Source organism: Fringilla coelebs (genome assembly GCF_963513975.1).
Source record: "Fringilla coelebs genome assembly, chromosome: 3".
NCBI classification, from domain to species: Eukaryota; Metazoa; Chordata; class Aves; order Passeriformes; family Fringillidae; genus Fringilla; species Fringilla coelebs.
This window is the reverse complement of record NC_140030.1, coordinates 78628441-78655323: the sequence shown is the minus strand read 5'-3', so window position 1 is coordinate 78655323 and position 26883 is coordinate 78628441. Positions and strand designations below refer to the sequence as shown.

At 38.4% G+C, this 26883-nt stretch overlaps 1 protein-coding gene across 3 annotated transcripts in view; it reads left to right on the top strand.

Moving 5' to 3' along the window:
• BIRC6 (baculoviral IAP repeat containing 6) overlaps positions 1 to 26883 on the top strand; it is a 175574-nt gene that overhangs the window by 133159 nt on the left and 15532 nt on the right. For all 3 annotated transcript variants that reach the window (XM_084202068.1, XM_084202069.1, XM_084202067.1), the window contains one exon: positions 19282 to 19492. In XM_084202068.1, the coding sequence (XP_084058194.1) occupies positions 19282 to 19492 (211 nt within the window). The remainder of the gene's footprint in view (positions 1 to 19281; positions 19493 to 26883) is intronic.

Below are 26883 nucleotides of genomic sequence, written 5' to 3'. Positions count from 1 at the left end.
GCATTGTCGAATACTCTGAAATGCCTGGGGAGGTTATATGCATTTTTAGCTTTTCTTAAATATTTAATTGTCATGTAAAAAAACAGTTGAAAATATTCATGCCTGCTATTTTCAAACATAGAAAATATGCCTCCTTAATATACAGTATCACAGTTGTTTTTTACCAGTGAGCTCCAAGCAGGCAATGGCAAGTGAGATCTTATCCTATTTCATGTTTAACAGAACAGCTTTTGGGCATCTATGCAACAGTAAACGTTTTTCAGAAAATGTCTGTCCCTTGAAATATAAAGGTGGTTGTTATGTATGCTGATCATTGCAGTATGCCACAGGATGGTAGTACTTTTATAGTAGCAGCATTCTATGCAGCTTAAGAATTCAAGTAGACATTTACAGATGCATGTATGATTTCTTATATTGTTTTGGTTGCAGAAGGGAGATTGACAGGTCATTTCTATTACTTAGCTGCTCTTGTACTCTCAATTTGTAGTCAAATATCTTCTAGAAATATATTCCCTGTAAAATTTTGTTCATTGGTGTTCATCTTGTATGTAATCTGCTATGCTGTTTTAGCTTTATTGATCTGAAATTTGATGTGGATTTCTACTACTTCAGATCACTCCAATTTACTGAAGATGTACAATCATTTTATAGTGCAATAGCATCTTTCCTGGCAAATGGCTTTAATCATTGGAGATTAAGGTATTTCTGCTGTGATTCTAATTAATGTCATCAGCTCACATATCTTACAGAAAGGTTAAAAAAAAAAAGGTATTTCTTACCCTACATTGCATCAGGAATAAAATGTCATCAGACATGCTTCTTACTCGTCAATTCAGTGGCAAGCCAGGCTTTTATCTTCATGAAGGGGCTGCTCTCCTCTCTCAGACAGACCAGATAGGAGCACGTACAATTTCTTAATGAAGAAGTTTATCAGTGAAGAGAATAATGTTGCAGTCTTCCAAATGACTGGTGTTTTTTCTCAATAATCCACTAAAGCAAGTGTAGTCGAAAAAACAGTAAAGCTCTTTCTCATAATGATCCTCACTGTTGACTAATTCTCATTAAAATTGAGGCTTTTTTTTCCTTAGCTGATGCAGAGCAACAAAATGCTTGCTGTTCTGTTTTGTCTTTAAAAAAAAAAATACAAACAGCTTCTGGTTTTATGCAGTTATACTTAGTTATTTATTAAGACTTCAGAAACACCCAGCCTTTGATTTACTCTTTGTGGCAGCCGTCTGAAGAGGCTTTCTCACGTTGACATGCTGTAATTCCAAATGCAGCGGACTACGTGCAGTCACACTATGTAATTTTAGTCCAGCCTGAAAAAGGATGAAAAGAGGTCTGCTTTGCTGGCAGTAGTTGGAACGCTGTCACCCACCTGCATTCAGAGCCTCTGGAAAGAATTCCAAGGTATTCTTCGGAGCATTGCATAACTCAGCCAGGCAAATCTGAAGAGAGGAGTGACAGTGGCTTTAGTTGCACACTGTGGTGAGCTGTGACATTGATTAAACATGCACTTGGCACTTGCTGAATAAAGAAGGAGCTACGAGCCACCCTTGCAGACAGTGAGTTGCATAACAATGTGCGATGGCTCTGCTGTTTCATCGTCAGGCCGGGCACATTTTAATCCTGTACCAACGGAGAAAGTGCACGGTGTAAAGAGGAGCAGAGTTAACTGTACTTGGGGGTTTTCTGAGGAAGTGCTGCATGACAAATGGTGACATTAAGGCATTCAAGCTGAAACAGTGTTTCTGCCTTTTGTCTTTTTATGCTTTGTTTGACAGGCAGTTGTTTCTATGGGAAATAAATGCTTTTCCTCTTTTATTCACCACCCAAAGAATGCAGGTTACCATGTAATTAATGAAAACACTTAAAAATAATCCTGTTCAGATTTCTTAGGAAGCATCAACACAATTTTTTCCTGCTTCAATCAAAGAGGCAATTTTTTCCTGCCCAGTTGGAAGGGGGGGGGAGAACTCTGTAAAGTCTTCTCCTCCCAGTCTCTCCAGACAAAAAACCAAAAAACAACTCATGCAATTTTAATAGCCTCTGGAAGGAGCTGTATTTCAAATAATTTTATTCAGTCGCTTTGATCTATGAAGGCAAGCAATGCAGTGTGTTTTCATTGGTGTAGCATAGCTTCTTTCTGTGAATGCAGCTGTATTTTAAATATACTGGAAAACTTGTTTTATAAAAAATACTTGCAATGCCAAGCAAGTCAGAATTCAAATGTACAAAAATGTACTTTTGTGTATGTTTTTGAAAAATCAAAATGCAATTAATGAGATTGAGTTTGAACAATAGAAGCGTAACTGGAAAACCTTAATCATTTTCCAGAACAGTATAATTTAAGAGTTACAAGGCACTGTTCAAAATTCAGTGTTGAAAAATCTTCTATAGAAAAAGCAGAAGAAAGTAAAATCATTGTTTTAAACTCTTCCATTTTCAACTTAATTTACATTAACATTTTTTCTCATTATTTTTCCAAAGTGTCTAAGTACATTTGTTAGTTACTTAGTAACAAACAAAACTGCATATTTTGCATGTGCATTATTTTAATGGCAAATACCACATTTGAAGTACTGTGAGTTGTAGGGTACTTCTCTGTGGTTTGTCCTGTATCCCAAAAATTATGTTGCCTCAGTGAAATTGTTTGATTCTAGAAGAATAAACTAATTAGGTTAAATCTCTCCAGCATAGCTTCCTTAAATATATATTTTCTAAAATTTATATGTGGTCTTTCCTTTCAAGCTCTTCCCTTTTTCTGAAAATGCTGCTTCATCTTCAGTTGTTCTTGCAATTGTTTTGTGCATGTGTATCTTGAATGTTTTTCTGTATTCATTTGGATCCATGAAGAGATACAAAGATGGGGGAATTTTCACCTGGGCGTTCTGACCATTCACACTGCTGACAGCACCTAGCAATAACAGAATTTTCAAGCACTGTACTGTATTAACCCTCACATGCTCAAAATCAAACCCTTTCCCTTGTGAAAGAGGGAAATTGTGCAACGTGAATACTTTATTTAAAGATTAATGATATATTTGCAGCTCCACTGCAAATAACCAGCTAATTACAGTGTACCCACAGAGAGCAGCAAAACAAATCCTGAAACAGTTCTTGGCCTGGTTTTTACCGTGGTTGAGGTCTCATCGTGGTCTGCTGTTTTTATAATTGTGCCGCAACTGGCGCTTCAGTGAAGCCTGGGAAACAAACCTGTCTGCCTTTGCACACAGGTGAGGGGCAGTGCTGTGCCTCCTGCGCAGCGTCATTCAGACGCAGCCTTTGCCATGGTCTGACGGCGCTTCTCCCTCACATCCTGCCCCTGCATTGGTATGCAGTGTCTGTGTGGGCATGACGTGAATGGGCTTGGGAAACAGACCCAGCCAAAAATAAATCTCCAGCACAACACAGTAAGGATGGGGAAGTAGCTGCTTAAGCTGTCAGTGGTGGCAAAGAGTTGCTGTTTGAGAAGAAGCAAATAAAGGTTGTCAGACTTAACATTTGTCAGTTATAGGAAACTGAAGGAATTCATCCATGTTGGGTGAAAGCTGGCATTTACAAATAACTTCCTTATAGCATCTCCAGTGTGGAGAGAAAATTTCATGCAAGATTTCTCACATGAGTGAAGTGAGTAATGTAGGTTGATTAGAAAAGGCCTTGATTTATCTATAAAACTCAATATTTGGAAAGATGGGGAGATACTTTACGTTTTGTGTAAAATAACATTAAGAGTCTGGGAGCATGTTTTATAGATGTCAGTAATAAACCCACTGGTTTTGGGGTGAACATTACATGGTTATACAGTATGTGGAGTTTGGACACTGGTATCCAAAAACATCCTAAATTTAATTCTGTTGCCTCCATCTAGGAAGAGCTTTCAAGCACTTAGTAGGACTTTGGCAATTCCTCAGTAACTGATTTATGTGGTATTCTGAGAGCAGGGCAAATTTGGTTGATTAGAGGTCACTCTGTTCATTACTGCTGAAGTCACTTCTATTGCATGGGAATAGACCTTAGGCAGTACAAATGTATGTCATATTTTAAAGATATTCATACTTCAGGGGAAGTTGCCAAGCTATCTTGTAAAAAATTCGTGGTATAAATTCAACAATTTACAGTCCCAATCCTTCAATGATCACTATCCTGCTATACACTATAGCTGCAAATAAAGTGGTACACCCAGAGCATCACAATTGCAAAAGAAGCAAGTTCTCCTAAGTGTTGGTTTTATTTTTCCTCATGTGTTTTTATGAATTTGTAGAATTTGGATTTTTGTGCATGCTAAAATCATTCTATATGCTGTATTTTTTCATTAAAATAGCATGTTTTTACTCAGATCATGTCTAGACTTTAAAATCTGTTTAGGTCGAAGTGCTCTAATGAAATCCGAAAGATCAGTTGTCCATGAAGACTGTTTTCCCATGTAGTTGTTCTGAATTTTCCGTAAGATGCAGGAAAGTACTTGAAATAAGGTAGCCACATGTATTCTGTAGGGTGATATATTCTAGTTTTCTTCTCCAACAACCTCCACAAACTTCCCTTTTTGAGGTCTGATGGCTTTTCAGTTAAATTGTAGAACAATAGAGCGAAGCTGTGTCTCTTGGGAGATGCAATTGTATGAATAAATTAAGATGAACTGGTTGGCTTAGCATAAGCAAGAAGCGGATATCCACATTCCTTCTTTCCTCTTTAGTTTTTGGGTTTTTTTCTCTCTCCTGATAACACAGATACTGTTTTCTTTGTGGGAGCTGTTAGCCTATTTTTTATGATGCAGATTGATGTGTGATGCCCTCGAGTCAGCAGTGATAGGCATGGCAAGGTTTCAAAGTATTTTTTTACTCTTCTGCTGAAAAAAAGAGGAAGACATCAGGTCCTCCATCTGAAGCAGCACAAGTTATTTTTATTTAGCTTTCTTACTATTCTCTTTCATGGCTCTTTGATAAATTTCAGCTCAGCATTGACTTGATTTTGACACTTCAGCTATACTCTTCATCTTGTTTTCCTTCTGATTGAGGAACTTCATTGTTCTTTTAGCTATTGTCTGGGGGTTTTCCTGATTTTGTAACTTAGATGCCCAACCCAACATACCCTTGGAAAAAATCAGAATTCTCTCATAACTAACTACAGAAGTTTCCTCAGTCAGTTCCCACCTGTCAGTTTTTGCTTGGCAAAAATGTTCTTGTTCCAGTTTCTCCCCCTTACTCTGAGATAGTTCTGCATTAAGAAGTCAATTAAATGGATGTGAAGTAGTACCACTTCTTCTGCCATAACACTTTCAACACCGGCTTCTCTTGGTACTGGTCAAGCTCAATTCCTGTGACCATGGTCAGAATGGACACTGCTATTTTGTCAAGAAAAGTACTAAACTTGGCAATTGAACAAAAGTTTAGAAAAAACAGCCTTTGGAAGGTGTCATGTGACATGTCATGTATTTGTTAGAAGTATTTAAATCACTGTCTTCAAGTACTGAAGCAATTCAGAAGTTGGTGACTGATGAATGTTCCTGAGTTAAAGGTGAGGATTTCAACCCCAGCTGAGTGTGGTGACTTTCTGACACTGGGCAATCCTCATTTTTCTGTTCTTATATCAAAAAGAATCTTTTGTATGGGTATTGTACCTTTCTAAAGTGGTTAGTAACTTCTGGAGTGCTTCAGTTCTGATTCAGTGCTGTTTTCTACAGCTCAAGAGAGGTTTTTTTATTCAAGGACAGCAGGTTTTTGAGACTATTCCTTCATAATGTTTGACTGTAGGCTTCATGCTTCTGTGGGAATATTAGGGCTTCCAAGTATCAGTTTTTTGAGTTCTCATTTTCATGAATTTTGGTGTGCTAGAGGAGTCCAGTAAGTGAGAATATTGAGTCCTTACTGGGCAAGCAGAGTAATGAGAACTGATCATAGTCCAGGAGGGTGGCTCTCAGCGAACTGCAGTCCCGCACCAACTTCTTCTTTCTCCTAAGTCCCTAAAGCTTCTTAACCATCTGAGAAAGAACACATCTTATCTGAGTTTTCAGATCACTGATCTTGAAAAACAAAACAAACCTAGAGATTACTGCACTCCCAGCATATTTTATATGTTTCTTCGTCTGTTTTGTTATCTTTATTTGGAAATAGCTTGAAATAGGAGGATGAAAATATTAGCCTACAAAACATCTTACTTCCTATTGCAAAAGAATATGAATATATGCTTGTATTTTGAAAGCATTTACAGTAGCAGAGTGTTTTCTAGTAGATACTGCTTTTGGATTAGAACTCTTAACAGAACTTTTTTCAATGTCAAAACTGATTATCTGTTTGACTGGTTAATAATATTAAAGATTTATGAAAGAACAAATTATAAATTTGTCGTTTCAGCTCTGTGTTGCAGAAGTTTGTTGTAATTTATAAGGAGTAATTATGCATTGAAACATTGTGGCATTGGAACCTTTGAAATTTAAAAACTAGTTGTAGGAATGAAGTAGCTTAAAATTTATTTGTAGTTTGGTACTGAATTGCATGACAGATAAAGCACTTGCTCTTTTCAAGACTGAGGCTTGCTACAAAGAGCTAATTGGAAGTGGGTTTTTTTTCAGCAAATTGTATTTAGCAAAGTTCACTGAGACACTGAAACTTTGCTTCAATCTTTATCTGTTCCTGTACTGCACATTGTTGTATATGGCTTTTAAACATAAATTCATGAACTGGAAGATCTTCATTGATTTCTTCAGCTGGTGGTATATTTTGCAGCTGCAAGTACAGAGCATACCTCAGACTAGCTTGTGACCTCTGGCCCCCCTCACTTGATCATAGTGAATTAAAGGGCCCATTAAATTTTCCAGAAGGAAAGGATTTTCATGGTTAAGATAATCAAGAAATATCAGTTGAGAAATAGGAGGGGTAAAGACAAGATTTCATTGGGGCTTTACACATCCCGCGTTGTTCTTCCTTCTGCTTCTCATCCACATTTTTTTTTTTTTTTTTGTCCTGCTGCCTAAATGATAGAGTATTTTGCTCTGGAATCAAGAGTGGTGGGGAGGGGGTTCTTGCCTGTCACTTCCTTTTTGTGAGCCTTAAATAACAGAAATTTTTCCAATTGATGTCTAAGCTTCTGAAGGTGCTTTACAGGACAGTCCCGAAAAGCTAAGTAAACAAGATTTCTTCCTCATCTGAGACCACTGTGGATTTGTGGACCTTTGTGGTTATTGGATAATATCACTGTCTTGAAAGCTTGAGCCACAGACTGCTTATGTATCTGTATCTGCCTGTCAAGGACCTGTAATTTTTTACTATTCCCCTTTGGATCCACTTGGGCATAACTTTTCTGGTACTAAGCAGAGATAGATTTTTTTCACAGACCTTTATGCCTTGCACTCCACGGTATGTCTTATGCAGAAGGAAACTAAACCATGGTGTTTGCCTTCCTGCCTCCTGCAGATGAGTTTTCTTTCAGGAAATACTGTTAGATGCTGATCCTTGATCTCATTGCTAAGGCTCAGGAGTGCTTCACTCAGGAGTTCCCTTTTTCCCTTCATCACTTGGAAGCCAACACTGATAGCTGTATCCCTGCTTATAGGGGAAGCCTGGGAGTCTATGAGTAATGGATTGGTTTCCCCTCTGAGGGTAATTGGTGAAGGTGTTCAGACAGCCCTTTAAAATTGGAGATGCCACACTGCATCTTTCAAAAATTTCCAGAATAAATATTACCAGTCCTACTGGTTTTTCTTATTTTGCTTTAGTTAGACAGTACATCTCAAGTGGTTTCATACAGACTTGGTAATTATGGTTGGGAATATGAGTGGTGGATGTGTGAAATTGATTGCTATGCAGTGCCACATGCTACAAACATTCACAGATTTTACTAGAGGCATTAAGAATTAATTGTAAAAATTATGCCTCATTACCAACAGGCTCAGTCTTTTTTGAAATGAGAATATGACTTCAAAGAGGAATGTGACACCACACTACATGTCCTACAGTTCCTATATAGCAGAAATGTCCAATGTGCTTTCTTCCTTTTTTTTAACTCATGTGCCTTTCTGCTAAGATAGAGTAACCACTAACAGGACACAAATGTTTTAATGTACACAAGAGACCCCTGAAAGAACTTAAGTAACACATTTTCAGTTTGTTGTGTTTCTCCATATTACTGGTTTTCCCAAGTAGTGGCAGCACAATTAGATAAGCTGCTAAAAAATTCCTGACTAAAGAAGTCTCTAACAATCCCTTTCTGTTCATGTGCAGAGCAGATTGCCAAGGGTTGTCCTAGCCATTTTTGCTTTGCTTTTCCTAAGAGCAAGCTCACTGTACTTTCAGGGAAGAATATTTTGTCATCTGAGGTGTGTGTCTTGATGTGCATTTGAAGAACTTCCTGAGGTGAGGGCTGACTTTCATTTTCAGCATTTGAAAATCTTATTTATTTAGTCAAGTGATAGGTTTTCATTTTCTAGAAAGTAACCACCTTATTTGTCATTTATTTCTTTTGTGTTCTTTTTTCCTCTCGTATTTTTGAAAATAAAACATTGTAAATGTATCTGGCACTTCCCATATTGTTGTGCAGACACTTCCCACTCAGAGTATTTCCTTTCTTACTATCCTCTGAGGGTATTCTTAGTCCTGAGTACAAATCCAAGGTAATGGATCCCTGTGGTTGAAGGAAGTAGTCTATGACAAATTATTCCAACACAAAGTATAGTTTTTTATGATGGGATTTATATTTTCTTGTCCTCTCTAAAGGACACCAAGATAACGCAGCTTATTAACAAAAGAATATTGCATTTCATTTTGAGTTATTTTTTGTTGCTCTGCTGTAGCATAATATGGGATGACCCATTTTAATAAGTGGTGCAGGAACTTGGATGAGGTTGCAGGAAGGTGAAAATTTTCCTATTCCAGAAGTCTTATAGATGATTCTTCCTATCATATATTAAATTGGTTGATATGTTTACCACATAAGAGCTACCTAAGACACTTTGAATATGAAGTAAATACAAAGGGTTACCTTTCATTTAACTTGGACTCGTGGAAGCTGTAACTTTTCAGCACACTCTTTGTGTGTTTACTAAAAGCCCATCATGGTATTTAAAGAACCAGCTATTCTCTGAAAAATGCATAGGTGTGATAAAAGTTCTGTTTTGCATATGCACAGTGGCTCTGCTGTCTTGGCCAAGCGAAATAACTAGATTTTGAATGCAGAATGAGATGCTTAAATAGTCTCCTTTCCATCCCCTGAGGACGTGATCTTGTAGGTGTGCTCACACATACAGGAAAAATAGAGCACAGCAATCACACATCCATTCATTCAGGTAACGGTCTTGGTAGCCTCTGCTGACAGAGCAGAAGACCCAAATCTTGGCCTTTTTCCATCTGCTGAAGTAATGGTTTAAAAACACTCCCCAACTCCATTATCTAATTTTGAATTTCTGCATCTATTTCTGCCGCATGTGCAATGAAATGGCAGGTTTCCATCTTATTTCCGATTCCTATCTTATTCTAAAACACTAGTGACTGTTTTATGGCCTGGAAGAGGTAAAGCTCAGACTGAGGACCATTTCAAGGTGGCTGCTTGCCCACTCCTCTGCCAAAAATAGTGAAATCACTATTCCCTTCTCCATTGCAGGGATGATGAAAGCCAGTGTAACTTTTATAAAAAAAATCCTGATCCATGTTCTTAGGGTAGTGATAACTTTCCTTTAATCTCTGTGTAGTACTGCACACTTAGAACACTTAAGATGGCATGATTAGCAAGCATCCACCTCCTTACTTATTTTGAACTTATTTTTACTTTTTTTTGAGAAGGGGTTTGTCCGCGGAATATTTAAATCTTGTGGTTTTCTCTGCAGAAAATATTTCTCCTATTTTTCTAAGTGGAAGATGAATTTGACACTTCTAGCTTATCTTTATTATTGAATTTATTTTAGTACATCGACCTCAAATAGAAATCATTGGTCCTTTCTATCTTACTAAATGCCATAGTGGGTTGTATTAGCAATAAGTTTTTTGTCATCCCTTAACCAGGCAAACAACTTATTCTCATGCAGTCTCTGAATGCCTGTCTTTATATGTGTCTTTCTTCACATTTTTCATATATTTTTAAAATTATTTTTTCTTTTATTTATGCCTTTCTCTAGATCGTTCTTTATTTGTTTGATAATATAGAACATTCCTGGAGCATTGATGCTTCCTTACACTTGTTTTCTAGATTTCAATGCAAACATGATTGGGTTAGAGCTTTAATTAGGTTCCTACATGTTTTGTTGTTTTTAAGAACTGATAATGGACTAATCCAGCTTTCTTTCAGAGGAGAGATTATTAAAAGTTGTGGTGGGGTTGGATCCCATGGCAGTTTGTGCTTAGTCTTCAGTACTTTGCTCACAGCCTTTCTACACTGATGGCTGCTGGGGCATTCTCAAATAAAACCAATGAATACACAATTTTGCATTTTTAGATTTCATTAATTATTCTTTTTTAATGATATATCCCCAAGCTACATATAAGATTGCTCTGTAGACTGCAAGAAGAATCTCTCCATTACTTGACCATCTTTTCAGGTTTGTTTGGGGTTCTGTTTAATGGTACAGAGTGATACCTAGTGGATTCCCTTATGAGGGACTAGAGTCTGGCATTCAATAGTAATATCTCCAGAAGTGGGGATTATGCATGGCTTTAGTAGTCACTTATCCTTTAAAAGCTCAATTTGGTTTTCATGTCTTTTGTTCTGTTTGGGTTTCTTTTTCCCATTGTTTCACATGCAGAAAATTGTGTCTTGTTTATTGAACTGAACATATTGGCCTAATGAAATAATGCCTTGCACTTTTTCTGACAATGGATTTTTTTTTGGATGCATGGATAGATGTGTGAAAAGTGTTGTTTGACTTGACTTTTAAACAGAACTTTCCTGAAAGTACTCAATTCCACCAAAATCAAATATTCTTTAAAAAATAAGCAAGCCAGGAATGGTTAGGAGCTCTAGTTTCGAGTGCTCATTACTGCACTACGGATGACTGACCGACTTCCCTGAGCACTGCATTTTGCCTGTCTAATTGAGCAGATTTCCTTTCCCCTTGCAGTTACACTTTTTCTTCCCAAGTTTCGTAGAACACACAGTAATAGCAATGCCAAGACAGACCAAGGCTGTTAGGCTGCCACTTTATCACCAGTAGTGGACAATAACGGGGCTGCCATGCAGATGCTGCTTTGGTACTGCTAGCATGTTGCCAAGGGTGGTGTCCCCTCATTTATTAGCCCTTGATGGCCTGTTCTTACATCAATTTACCCAATTACTTTTGAACTTGTGATAATATTTACTACCCTGACATTTAGTGCTAAGCTTTTCCAAACCTTAAAAGTGATGTATTGTGTAGTGTATGTCCCCGTACAAATGGCATTATTTCTTCTAATGGTGTGCCCATTCCTTTAACATATTGATCAGTCCAATTCTACGCACTTTTTTTACCATTCATAATTTAAAAGCAATGTCTTTATGATACCCTTTATTAGTCACTGAGGCTGCAATGTCTTTATTTCATTTTAGATAGTGCAGCAGCTCATTCTGTACCTTGTGTTGTTTAGTCACCCTTCTCTCTTTCTTCCACATCTGTCCCATCTCTTTGATGAAAGGGGGAAATGCACATGGTGTTGAAGTGATACCGATGATTGAATGCAGCCTCAGTAATTAATTTATAATTTATTATCAGCTTTTCTAACATTTGACCTGATTGTTTTTAACTGCTAATGGCCTCAGTGCTGACATCAGAAGGACAAAATTTTCAAGTTGTGTCTGAACAACAATATTGATTATTTGGAGCATGACACTGTACCCATCTTAAATTCAGAGGCCAACCCTTCTTGTATTGTTTTTCTGCTCTGACATGAGCTTTGTGACTCATGGCCTGTAAGGGTGCTTAACCCCTTTCTCCTGCTTCATTATTCAAGGGACAAATCTCCCCTGATGTCGTCTTTCCTAGTACTGAAAACAGTATGTGAAAATGCTGGTGTTATTCCTATTTTAAAATACGTGAAGAAAAAGTCAGGCTGATTAAATTACTGCAAGATGACAACATTTGGAAAGCTTTTGTTTTATTTTTACTCAAAGGCTGTTTTCTTAGAGATCTGATTTTGAACTACTCTTTGGGCAATCTCTTTTTCTATCAAAGCAGAGCAGAGCACAGCGTGTTAATTAGGCCTATTATAAAAGAGGCTTGCCCTGGGTTGATTGTGAAACAGAAAATCAAGAGGCAGCAGAGCATGACGTATTTGGAACCGACACTATTGCCTGCAGCAGGGACTGCATTCATAGATCATATGTTTGCAAAGATGCAGCAAATGGGGGCTGAAGAACGGCTCCAGTTGTAAAATATTTAGCAAAAGGGTGTGTGGCCCTGTTGGAAAGACAGAATGCCTCACTCATGCTTGGCAGTATATGTGGCCACAAGACTGTGTCTTCTGAAAGTGTTAATTAAAAATACAAAGTTAGTGCTTCCTTTGTGGTTTTTTTTTTTTTTGAACAGTGATGTTTATAGCAGCTGAGAGTCTTTAATATGATAATGAGATCCTGAAGTCATTAATCTGATCATGGCTATGGGTGAATAACATACTGAGGCATCAAAAAATAAGTCCTCACTAATTACTAAGCATGTTTTAGAAATGGTGTAAAATTGACAACTTTTGGATCTTACTTTTAATTTATTTGGAGGTTAAAAAGCATGAAATGAAAAATAAAAATTTAGTGCCAGGTGAATGTGGTACTGTAGTCATGGTCTTAACATTGGTCTTAAACTTTAGTAAGTTGCAGGGTAATAAGAATGTCTTATTTTACTTTGAGCTTCTTGAGTTGATGATCCCATGTCTTTTAACCTTTATTACTGTGAAAGAAAAAATAGGTCACTGAGAATACATAGGTATTTTCTTGAGGTTTTTGCGGGGAAGGCTTGGATACACTGTAGTAAATTTTGAGTATTTGTGGCAGTTTTATAATATAGTTACTCCACATAGCTGGTATTTATCTTTCACATTGCTTAAAACTGAGGCAGGATTAGATGGCTACTTCCGGATGAGTATTTAACAAAACAGATTCATCCTCTCAGGAGGATGAAACATCTTACTGAATCAGATCTAAAACAAAATAAAAAATGAGATTTGGAGGCCTCTCTTGGGTCACTGGAAACTTTACCCCATACAAGAAGGAGGCCTCCCTTATATTTCTGGGATTTCCATATGGGTTCTCTCCTGAACACATTTTTCTTTTCAGCTACTTCCTTTTAATTGATCATTCATTACCATCTCTCTCATATTTGCAGTGGTAGATCTCTTTGAGAAAAGAAATAAAAGAACTGTAGTTTTGGAAGAGTTTCCAATTTCTGCTGTGGCTGCCAGCACAACCTGCTTTCCTTCAACAAAGGCAGAGCATCAGTCATGTGTCTTGGTCCAAAGTAAAACAAGATTGTACAGAAGAAAAATACTTCTGTGGGCCTCTAAAATGACTGAAATTCACTAAGTCCTTAAATAATGAGTGCAGAAAATGAGAAGTTACATACAGAGACACATTGAGAGCATATATAGACAGCTTTTGTAAGAGCACAGAAGCAAGGAGAGTCTGGTAAAGGTGCTGATTTTTTATTTTTCTTCAAGTGGCTGTTTGGGTTTTTTTTTACATCAAGTTTATAGACTCATTTGGGGTAGGAATTCCTAATACAGTCACAGTGAGAATCACAGTGGGGAAGGCCTTGACATTAGATGCAAGTAAATCAGAACTTTTCATAATTTTCTTATAAATTATTCTTCTGTGTTTGTCTCTTTAATTTGCTGTAAAGTTTGAAGTTTTTTTTATATAATGGATACACTATATTAATGGTTTGCTTCATTTTAGAATAAATGTGCTTATTCTTTGTGATGTTTTAAATATACTTTGCAATGGAAATAATGTTATTCATAGCCAGTTAAGTTGAACTGAAGATGTTAAATCAATTGCAAAAAAATTTATTGCTGTTCAGTACTGTCTATTTAATGGGCCATTAGGCACGGCTATTCTTTGTTTGAATATTGTATAATATTAAAAGAAAGCAAAGGAGTATAAGACTCAGGTCATTATCTTGCTACAGATATATATGAAATCTAAGGTGATACCTTGATCCTGTGAAACTGCCTGCCCTCATATGCTTTTTTCATTATATTAAGGTTGTAATTGCATATGGCTAGTCTTAGATTTTTGTAAGAAAAGATCTATATTAGTGATGAACAGATAGATTTGTGGAAGGCAATTGAAATGTTCTGAAATGACACATGATCTTTAAATGTTAATCAATTGCTTCCCAGGAATAAGCGGGCATAGGTCAAAAGTTCTCAAAAGTGCCTTAGTATCCCATGACGTTTAGGCGTGTGAAAGACTGCAGTTTTCAAAAAACAGGATGCTCAGCAGTTTGTGGAACTCAAGAATTCTTAACAAAACTTCAGTCATACTCCTTTTCCTTCCGCCCAAAACATACTCATTGTTACTAGCATAGAAGGGAGATTTAGTTCAATGAAATCTCTATTTTTTTTTACCTATTTAGCCTTCATTCACCATCTTTCTAAGTTGCAAATATTGTGGCAAGAGACTAGCTGAATTCCCCTAAACCATGAGATGTTTTCTAGATGTTTGTCATCCCTACTTATCTTAGCAAATGGCAGTGACCTTGCTCAGGTTTCTGCTTTTCACAAGTGCAGCAGAATAAATTTAGACCTTAGGTACTTTTTTAATATGAATTGTGAATAAATATGTATGCTGCCTGTAGCCCCTGAACTTCCTTGCTAATTATCAGGGACAGTAAGACACTGACCCGGTTTTTTGATATGTCCACTCATAATTGCTGAATTAATAAAACAAAGGTTAATAGGATAACAATGCTGTTGTTAACAGTTACATGTGGTACCACTGGTATTCCAGCCTTTAAGAGCACTGCTGTCATCATCTGGCCACCGGCCCATGGTGCTGTTGCCCTGCTGTTCTCTGTCACCTCCTGCCCTGCTCTGTCACCCTGGGCTGTGACAGCTGCCTCCAGGCCCCAGTGAGGGGCCGTGGTGGTGTCCTGCCGCTGCCTGCTCCTTCTCCAGGTTCAACTGCAGTTTTTAGCCTGTGCTCTGCTTCATGCTCTGCTGGCTGACTGGTTAATTGCTGGTGTAGCCAGCAGGTTAGACCTTGATGTGTATTCACTCATTGGAGTTTGAGAATCCCATGGCAGGCTGTGAGGGAAGCAGCTTGGGTCAGGTGGTGCAGAAGCCAGTTCCCAGCTCTGGTTTTGGAGCCTTCTCTGGAACGCCACCTTGTCACCAGGTAGACCTATCCTGACAGCCCTGGTTAAGGCAGACAAGGAGGCAAGATAAAACCTGAGTGCAAATGCCTGTGTTGAGTATAGAAATGAAATAATTTAATCTTGTCTTTTGGTGTAAGTATGTGTCATACAGTAATCATTTGAAGAAGTGCTCAGGAAACCCAGCAAAAGTTCACATGGGCTCTCTGGGGCAGCAATTCTGTTTGAGAGTCAACAAGGGGGAGCTTCTGTGGTGCTGGGAGCTGAACATTTCTCAGCACTTCACTGACCCACAGAATCAGGGAGCACCAACAGCACAAAAATGGACAGATGTGAGAGACACCACAGCTGGTGGGAGCCTGACAGCCAGGACACTCTGAGCGTACTCAGCGCAGGAGACAGAGAGCCCCAAACGGAGCTCTGTGTAAAAGGTGTCTGTCATTATCTAGTAACTGTTTTGTCCTTGGGATACAGAGACTCCTGGATAAATATCCATCTGTCATTTTTACAAAGCCAAGAATATTAATCTCCCATTTTCATTCTTAGGAATGCTGTGTATTTGCAGTTTGGTGTGCTTACGTGCATGCCCATATAAATCAAAGGCTGTTGGTGCCTTCTTACACAACTGAAGTACCCATATAAAAAGATTCTGACATATTAAATATGTCCTAATAGTATTCAAATTATAGGTCTGGTATAAGCAGAAGTATTTGTTTCTGTTTCATGGTGTGTTGGATTTTTTTTCCTATAAGGAAAGCTATCATATTTAATTCAGGTAAAGTGTTTCAACACACCTTCATTGCTCAATCGAGTCAGACAAAAAAAGCTGGATATGTTCCCAAGGGAGGTCATACTTTGAAGAATACAGTGGTTTGCTTTTAACACGTGTTCTTCGCTGAAGTTTATATTTGCTTGAAATCCAAATTGTTGGCATCTTAGTTGGTCAGATTACCTGTATGTGAGGACAGTAGTCCGAAAGTTCCATTGCTTTTATTTGATAGAGATAGGCTTTTTTTAATTTGCAGGTTTGTATTTTATGTTTTAATTCATGTTTATAGTATTTCAATTCAGTTCCCTTAAAGGACCTTGTTACAGGATCAACTTTTTTTTATTATAAACCTGTGAATTTATATTTATGAAATATATAATGATATCTGAAGGAAAAATCTAATTCAGAAATCCTGACTAAACGTGCTGCAAACAGTAAAAGTGGCAAGGATGGTGATGGAGTGTGAGGGGCACAGCCTGAACTGAAGTTCTACTTGGAATGCTGCTGGATGTGTTAAGCCTCTCTCAGTCCAGAAAATTGCTGTTGGGTATCTGTAGCGGCAGCTCATCAGAAAGAGGTGGACAGGTTAGCAAAGAGTAGATCTGGGCTAGGGGTGTAATTTACAAAAGAGTATCCTGTTGTAGTAGGGGCTAAAACATAGTGTCTTAAAAATGACATAGAGCTCAACAAACTGCTCAAGTCTTTTTCACCTCTTTCAGAAAGCAGAGCTGTATCTGCACTAAGCATACCCTGTCATCAGTTTGGCATTCTTCCAACTGAAAGGAGGCACAAGGAGTAGGTCAACTGCCAGATAAAGATAATAAACAATAATTTGATAATTCTGGGTTCTTTCCAGCAAGTTTTTTTGACATTTATCTAGGTATCCAGTCTTGATGAACATTTTGAGGATTTCGATTGGCGATGGAAGGCAGTTGAGGCATTTTGGGCAGAAAAATACGCTTTCATGAGTCACAATCCTTAGTAAATATGATAAAGGAGAAAAATAGCCTAAAACACATAATGGTACCAAAAATTGAGTTTCACAGAGTCTGGCATTAAGGTAAAAGAAATTAGTAGTTGTTCCCTAAAAGGTTGTTTAAATTGAAGCCAAGTGAATGCATTTCATTTGTTTCACATGGGAACTATTGCAAAGCAGTGCAATTGAGTTGGATCTGCTAAAACCAGAAATCTCTCCCATCTCTCTGGAAAACATTCCCACTTGAAAGTTATCTCGGTTCAGTTCCCTTCATGATGGTAATTTTGAACTTAACTATCCATTTAGCAAAGGAGAGGGCAAGCCAGCATTGAAGGGTTTGGAATTATGTATTCTGGTCTCATGAAAATTTCATGGTTAAGATAAATAAATAAAAGGTTTCCAGAGTGAAATGCTGTGGTTATCTAAGAGGTCATATCTCTCCCTCATTCACCATCCTCATAATGAACAGCTATTGATTAAATTGAGGAGCCACTTGGTCTTTAGCACTACAGGTGGGAGGTGGCTTCTGGCCAGGGCTATGGTAGGATATATTTTATGCTTGCCCTTTTTTCACCACCCTCCTTTTCTCTTTTTTTTTTTTTGTGTGTGTGGGGTTTTGTTGGTTTTGTTTGTTTGTTTGTTTTAATCCACACATCATCAGATCTATATGTGTTTATTTTTACATTTTGTGGGGTTTTTTTTGTGGGCAATCACTCTTCACTAGAGAGTGAGCATAAAAAATGGAGGCATATATATGTGTAAAGGTAAGAATCAGTGGGTAATTAAAGCTGGTTTCTTAATGCCAGTGTTTAAATTGTTTGCTTTAGATATATGGATTGTTTTCACATGAGTTATTTTTAGAGCCATGACACCAGGCCTGGCAGATTAATATTTTGTTTTGGTAAATTTTCTTCCTATTGAATAGCACTTCACCCAGTTAAGAGTTTGTGCCATTGTAATAGATTCAAAAGACAAATAGCAAGCCATTGATCAAAGAACTCCTGGCAGATATAAATCCAGCCTTAAACCTGCATAAACTGGCTTGTTGAATTTAGCTTGGCTATTTATACTGTCCCATCCTGCTGTATTTAGAGCTAAGGGTTTGGTGACAGGAGTTGAAAGTCTGTGATCTGCTTTAGCTTGGAGGATGAGATTTGCTAAATGAAACATTAAAGAGTTCTTCTGTGCTTTGTTCTGTCCTAATGCAAGTTGTCAGGGACTTTTTGTTGTCTGGCGTTTTTTGCTGGAAAAAGAATAAATTTATTTTATCATAAACTCAGTCATTTGTGAATACTTTAAACTAGAGCAAATATTTTCTGCAGTTAGGTTAAAAATAGCATGTCCTAGGGGCAGAGGAAGCAGCTGTGTTAAAGTATCTGTCTATTGCTACATTTTCGGGATTTCTATTAATGATACAAAGTCAGTTGAAATGACATGCATTACATATTTGTCCAAACAAGTGGAGAAAAAAAATAAACAATGTGGTGCTCGGGAATCCATTAGAATTGTGTATCTCTGCATGTCTTTCCTAATCAGAGGAGCTGATATCTATATTCTACCCACAGTTACTTCTGCAACACTTATATATCACACTGAAAAGCACTAAGACAGTGAGGTTTGCCTGCCTAGTATATGGTCTTACTCATCTTTACTGTTTTGTGGTTTATATATATGCAGATAAAATTTGCATGCTCTGCAGGATACATAATTGTTTTTAAAACAATCCTTTCTTCATGAAAAGAAGCAAAACTGGACTTCTACTGAGTAGATAACTTCGTTTATTTAAGAGCCACAAACACTTTTGCAATAATGTGCAGAGAAATTTTCCCAAAGGAGAAGATGACTGTAAATAAAGTGGGTGATGTGCAAGTCTTCATATGTGCTTATGCTGTTAGATTCAGCAAATGCTACTCTGCTACTCCATAGATTTTTGTTTACTGTAACTGTCAGCATACAATTTGAGCCAGAACTGTATATTAAGGTACTAGAAATTAATATAGCATGTGGTAATCCTGTTCCATACCTCGTTAGCACTTTTGTCCTCTTGTGTCTTTTGTTAATCGTTGTTTTCCAGGTATCTTGTAAATTTCTTTCTGTACAGGTCCATTACAACACAAATTGAAAATGACAACTACAAAATACTGTATTTTATCATTACATTTCATTAGTATTTTAAGAATTACTAAAATGTAGCTTTTCTATTTGAAACATCCATACTAGGAGTGAGAGGGTCTCCAGTGTTAGTAATTTTGGTAAACTGCCTGTCTCTTGCAGTTTTGGATATGGCTCGCCACGTTCCCCTGTACCGAGCTCTGCTGGAATTGCTCCGTGCTATTGCCTCTTGCACATCCATGGTGCCGTTACTTCTTCCTCTGTCAGGAGAAAGCAGCGAAGAGGAGGAAGAGCAGTTGGAGTCCCAGGCTTCTGTTGGGACCTTGTTGGCTAAAATGAAGACCTGTGTAGATACCTACACCAACAGACTGAGGTAAGCACTTCTATCAGCCCTGCCCTTCATTTAAACTGTATTGTGTTTTAGGAGTGGTACTTCCCAGTTTAGTGCTCCCACTGAGGCACTCCAAACCACGCTGCCCCTTGCTGGCTCCTACCTTCCCCTCCCCCTGTGGTGGGCTGGGGAGGAGAATTAGAGGCACAAAAGGTTAAAAAATCACGGTTGAGATAAAAACAATTTACTGGAAGCAGCAATGAGGTAAGAGAACAAACAGCAACAATATTATTAACTAAAGTGTACAAAAGAGAGAGTGATTCATGTGTAGGAATGCTCATCATGAAGCTCAATCCAACTTCAGCTATACCACCCTTACCTCTCTCTCCAGCTGGAGCAGGCATTATCCAGCTGTTCCCTCCAGTGTGGAACTGGCACCACCCAGCTGCTCCCTCCACCACACTTACTTGACCAGAAGGAACCCCTTCTTCCCAGATGAGAGTCCCTTTCCCCTGCCCCAGCAATGGTCTGAGGTGGGATACAGTAACCTGTGAGTCTTGGCCATGCCCTCTCCTGGATACTGCAAAATTAACCCTGTTCTGTCTGGAGCAGGACAAGCTTTTACTTATGAATATAGAAGTGAAAGAAGATTGAATTCTGTATATTTCTCTGAATGGATGTTGCCATCCAGAGTGAGAATATACCATCTGTTTGTTCTAGATTTGTATTTGTATGTATCTGTCTGGTTTACTGTGCTATTTACAGGGAATGGTTTTGGTATGACAGACATAAGCTGGTAGATTTGCATACTCTTGTCATTTCAATGATAACTATCAATGTTGGAATGCAAATTTTCATTTCTTTATTTTAATAATTTTCTGTTTCCAGTAATTAGTTGATTTCTTGATTCTGTTTACTTGCTTCCAATCTAAAGACAGCTTCTTAAGAAATAACAACCTGTCCTTCTCTGCAAAATTTAATGCTGTCCCTAAGCATATGCTGAAATATCATAGGAAGAAGGTAAATAAAATGTCAGGAAAAAATGTGTGGAGAATGTTCTTTCTCCCACTATGAACTCAGAATATTTACCAGCCATTACCTGAGAGACTTTTTGAGAAGAATCTCATTATTGGGAACTCTTTCTAGTAGCTCCTGATGAACTGGACTTAACCCATCAATTTCTCCAATCCCTCTTGACTGAAACTGCAGGTCTTGCTTATCAAGCATGTAAGGTACCTGTAGTGGGATATTTTTTTGCTAATGTAGTGCAAAAGAAACAGAACTGGGAAGGACAAAAACCAGTTCTTTCTGTTGGATACCCACCTAAAAAAGTCAGCTTGTGCTTGCTGGCAATATTATCTATATATCTCATAGTATATGTAATCTTCTTAAAATAGGAAAGAAACTTGGCTTTTGTGTAATCCATTTCCAATACCTGTGTATGTAATTCTCCACCAGAATTACTGGCTGTTTTTTCTTTGCTCATCTGGTCATCCATTAGCCGGGGCTTTAATGGCCATGGAAACCTGTATCTTCTCATGTCACTTCCCCAGGCTGAAGCCTAAAAAGTCTCTCTGTTAGAGTGGTGTGCACCTACTGTTCATAGCCTCTTTTCTATTTCCTAAAGTAAATACAGTATGAGTAGTTCTTCAGTGCCAACTTAGGATCTGGAAGCAAAGAGGAGTTTTAGAGTCACAATTATTTTAATATTAGATGGATTTGATAGGAATTCAGTGGTTCATTCTTTGTATGTTATCTGTACAATTTTCTTGTATTGCTTTGTTATACAAAAGGAAAGCCTGTCTTTTACTGGGTGGTTTAAGCATAATGCAGTTTGTGTTTGAAGCAGTGTATAGACAAGGATGAAAACATCAACAGACTGAACAGCCTGGAGTCACTGGGGTGGAAGGCTTGAATTCTCAGCGTTTTAGTTGAAAGTATGCCAGAAATATAAGTATTGGCATGAATTTCTTAAATGGGACAATCTGCTGTTCCTTTCAGATCAAATTGGCAGAACAACAACCCAAAATTATGGGTTCTAGTTTCAAAGGCAAAACATCACATCCTCTGAGCAGCAGACTTGCATGTCTGCCAAATGTCATCTCCATGTTGGACTGGGAGTGTCCACTTTGTTCCAGAATTGAAGAGGATCAGTTTGGTTTTGGACTTCAGTTAGCATTGAATTTCCTTTACTTTCAAAGGCCACAGTATTCTATTAAAAAATTGAGACATTTCTGGATAATGGAGAAGACATTTAGGTATGAGATGATTTCTCATGGCTGTTTGAATGCTAGGAAGTCAAAGCCATCAGTGATTGGAGAGCAGTCAAGCCACTGGAATGAGTTGCCATGAGGGCTGAGTTTAAGACATGAGCTTGCTGTGGTGGCTGAGCCTTTGCTGCTGATGTGTGGCAAAGCAGGCTCATTGGAACCAACATCTGCTGGGTGAGCTTCGTGCCAAGTGGTTATTCTGGCAAAACAAGATGGTGGCTCATTCGTGTGATGTGTTTCTAGCAAGCTTACCTCTAAAATTCCCAACTGTGCTTCATGGGGAATGCTGGAATACAACCAGGTGGGCTTGAGGTATTTTCTCCGCTATGGCTTTTCACTGCTCTTTTGGAGAACTTTTATGTGAAAGATTGCATTTTTCAAGCAAAAAAATTTTTCTTTAGGACTGGGCACCAAGAATCGAGGCCTAATTTGATTTAATTTATTTTTCTTTAAAAACCAGTTATCAGTTCCTTCTGCTGCATGCTGAAACTCACATTTTGAGCTGATGGTTGTCTGCAGGGACGCTTCCATTGAATGTCTGTAAATAGTGCTTCAAGCCCCAAGGTGGGGTAGGTGGAGCCATATGGGAGGAGGTTACCAGCTTTCACCAGTGGTCATTTGCAAAGTCAGTCCCTTGCCTGTTTTGCCTGATTTCAGGACATTTATTTGAGCAAGTGTGAATTACTGGAAGGAATGAATGTGGAGTCCATGAGGGCTGTGGTTGCAAACCCATGGTGGTTTTATCCCAAGACAGTGAGCCCCAGACTAAGACTAAGCAAGCTGTGCTGTAAGCACTGTCCCAGTGGGGCACCGGGGCTGAATGCTTCATTGGCTGTACTCTGTGAATGCTTTGATAAGGGTATCATTCTGGATCACCACATTCACCTCCAAGTACCAGGCACGGATGAGTAAGTATTAGAATTGACTTTGAAAATTAAAGTTGCCTTGGGAGTGTATAATTCATTATTCATTTAGCACAGCATAAAGAGAAGGCTGTCATCTCTAGCACAAGCTAAATTAATGGCTTAAATTATTAGCATGTACGCTGCTGTCTCTTGTAGCAAATATATAGTGACTGTCTTCCCTTTAAATAGGGGTTGACATTTTCTCTGCTTTTTCTTCAGTGGCTGAAAAACTGTATGGGGAAGTTTCTGTGTCTGTATATAATATTTTGCTCCTCCTCCACTCTGGAAGTCATAACATTTAGATAAAGGTTTTTCCTGCATTAAAGCTCAGGAGTTTGTTAAAGTGCTAGTCAGCTGCATACAGAAATTTCTGTGCAGGCTGATAGAATGCAAGGAACAAGCTGAAGCATCTTACTGGCTTTATGATTTCACTTTTGCTATTTTGTCTCCTCCTTCATAGAGTATTGAGAGAGCTGTAAAGTTCCCAGCAACTGCTTCTCTCAAACTGGGGCCCTACTGGTGCCTCTGGATCACTCGAGTATCACCCAGCTTGGAAAGAAAATTAATCTAGGCAGGACTGCAGCACTGGAGATGACAGCAAGAAGGGAGAATGGCATTTTCTCAGCTAATAGTGGGCTTTGCCCACATTATACGTGCTCACAAATGGCAGAGTAGTCATCAGGTTGCTTTTCTCATGTGGGCACAGAGCAATACCGTGTGTTTCAGGTCACGTTGAGATATAGTTTATGGACTGTCATTTTCAGTAGAGCTGTAATTTTGGCACTGGAGGACTCCAAGATTGAATCTGCCCAGGGAAGTTCAGTTATTTTGTGGGGTCCACAGAGCAGCCACAAGGCTGCAGCAGGCTCATGGAGGCCTTCTGACGTTCCTGAGGGACTGGGACCCTCACAGTGACTCTGACCTTTGTTTACTTTGTGTGTTCTAAGATTGCCCAGTGTATTGGTGATACGTGAAGTCCTTTGAACCTTTTCCTGGGCTTTGAATTACACTTTTGTCTCAGCCCTTTTATAAGCATACAGTTTAGGGAACTAAACAGGCTTTTAGATTTTTCAGACCGGGATGTTTTGTTACATGAGGGAGATGGGTACTGAGACCATATTCACACTTCCATCTGCTCCAGAGCTGTTTAGTGCAAGATTTTTGTCCTACAGTGCACCTGTTCTTTTTAAATTGCATGATTTAATAGTCATTTAATAGCCAAAAGCATAAACATGTTTTAAGGATATGTTTTCATAAAGGGCTGCTGTGGTCTTATAATGTCAAAGAAATAGAAAATTGAGTATAATAGTTCATGTCTCCAGGGATGTTCTTTTCTATCTCAGGTCACAAAACTCCGTGAGCTTTAAAAATTATCATCAGTGTGAGAGTACATATGGCTGGGGAATCATGGACAGATTTTCCCATCTAGAGTCTAGGGAATTACTTGATTTTCCATATGCTGATTGTAAATAAACTGAGAAACTGTAAAGAGCTGTTATATTTTTCCAACATTTGTGAATAATGCTAAAGTAGAGAATAAAATAATGAGGCAGATGCTTACAGGAGAGCTGGATAAGGACTTTTTACAAAGACCGTGTAGTGACAGGACAAGGGGAAATGGCTTCAAATGAAAGAGTAGGTTTAGATTAGGTATTAGGAAAAAATTCTTTGCTCTCAGGGTGGTGTGGCACTGGAATAGGTTGCCCAGAGAAGCTGTGGATGCCCCATCCAAGGCCAGGCTGGATGGGGCTCTGAGCAACCTGATCCAGTTTAAGGTGTCCCTCCTGTAGCAGGGGTTTGGAATGAGATAATCTTTAAGGTCCCTTCCTACCCAGACTGTTCTGTGATTCTGTGATCTCACAAACTTTGCAGGATGGATCACACTAAGTTGGTGTTCTTTTGAATCAAATATAGCTAGGAAGACAAGATGGGGGAAGAAAAAACTGGATGTCATCATTCATAGGAGTCTTGCATGCTATGGCAATATCAGTTGGTTTGTTCCCCAGAAGTGGGGGAAAAGCCTTACCTTTAGCCTAACTAACCATTAGAATATACAAGGAACACTTGTGTGAGGAAGCTAAATGTTGATAAGGCAGTATGTCTAATTTTGGGAATTTGTGTACCAGCTATCTTATCCTCCCAAAGAAACTGGCTGAAATCCGTGATTAGGCAGAGTCAAGGACAAAAAATGAGACTTGGATGGAGCAGAGGTATGGCTGAGTCAGATTTATTCCTGCATTTTGCTTCCTAAACTGCTCTTCCACAGGTGTGGCCTGACTCAGAAGTTAGGCAGCTGGATAATGTAGACCCTCACACAAGCCCCAGATAACTACAGCTGTCAGGGTAGAGCTGTTCTGCAAACACAGGATTTCAAGTCTCTTTTGAGGAGAGCCAGGCCAGGGGTTTTCTGTTGTGCTCATGATTGCAATGCACAGAATCTCCTTTCCCTGGTGGCACAGGAGATGTTAGTGAAATACGTTCTCTCTCGACAGTTCAAAAGGGCTGAACTGTAGCTGTTGTGGGCAGCAGGGAGAACAAGAGGAAATAACATTATTGGTACTGAAAGTTTGCATTTGAGTAGATGTCTCCTTTCCCTGCTGCTTCAACTAATATATATTCCTTGTCTTTTGAGGTAGTTGCTGTCAGTAACTCATTATGTCAGTTGGAGTTTTTAAGCACGTGGTGAAGCATTTTGCTTAATGAGGCCAACACCTTGATTTTTTTGATTCTAAGACCAAATAGAAGGAGGAAAACCAAACAAGTGGTCTAAATTGTAAAAGCAATTGGACAACAGAAGAGCCACAAGAGCACTGTTTTGAAAATGGATGTGTAAGAATTAATTATACTTTCAGTACCTTCACTAAGCACTTGTTTATTGCTTTTCACACATCTTTCTCTTGTATAATGCCCACTGACATTTTACTTCAGCCAGAATTTCTCCAAGGGTTTTGTAGCAAATAGCTTAAGGCTTCGGCATCAATAGCAGGCAGATCTAAATCTGTATACCTTTCTAGGGACTGGTAGCTGCTAGCATGTGCATGATGTTAAAGCAGTTTATCACTGAGTTTTAGTAGGTTTGAATACGTATTTCTGAAAGTGCTTAGTATGTTCTTTAAAAAATACTGGCCTAGCTTTCCACAAGGAAAAATGCAATAATAAGGATTGGAAAGTATGCATGAGAGATGCAGCTGCTGCTTTTTTGTCATACAATGTTCTTCAAATGCAGCCTAGGGCTGGCTGTGATGCCTCCAATTCCTCCTAACTTTGACTATCTGAAAGCTCAGAATAGCTTGAAGTCTGCAATGGGCTAACATCCTTTTGGATTAAATCTGGAACAGGGAAAATGGACCGTGCTACAGTAACATATTTTGTTATTAATGCTCTCTAGGGATATTCTCATTTGATTAGGTACAGTTCAGAGACCATATTCAGTACTACTGTAATCACCTCTACTGAATAGTTTAGAGAGTCATTCATAATGCACAATTTCAGTCTACATTAAAACACAGAAAGGTTTTAGTTGGTAAAATATGTTTGCTATATCAAAACGTTGAATTGCTGGTTTTACTCCTGGGGATAGTTTCTTGGTTTGCTAGTGAGAAAGAGAAAACCACTTCATCCTGGCTGTTGAACTTGTTTGGGTCTCAAAAGGAACGAGTGCTGTTGAAACAAAAATGAGTAGAAATTGTTGTAAAATAATTTGGGTGTTGTTAGCATTGAAATCTCCCAAGTTTTGCAGGATGACAGTGTAAATTTATGTTAGCTCTCAAAACATAGAAGCTTTTAAATACACACATTTAGGTTACATTCGTATCAAATACCCTTGTCCTCACTTCAGCAGTTGACTATCTGTGCTGGTAAGGACTGGATTGTCACAATCTAGAGGTTTAAATGTATGATTGCTATGCAGCTAGCTTCTATCAAACAGCAGTGTTATGCACATGCATTTGAAAATACACTGCATTTTCAAATAATTAGAAAAATTTGAGGTGTTTAAATTGACGTTTTGATTTGCAGTACTTGGATTATAAACATCCAGTGTAACCTAGATGCTTTTTATATTTTAAGGCTCTTAAAATTATGTGACATTGAACTCTTTATTGAAATAAAAGCTCTACATTTCTGTAGCCCAGACGAGAACTGCAGAGACAAAATTTGTGTTTGACCCACAGTCCTCTGGTGCCTGGGTTGATGTTCATCTACATGCTGTGAATTTTTACTGGAGGTTTCGTAGAGTTTTATCATTAGTGTATTTTCA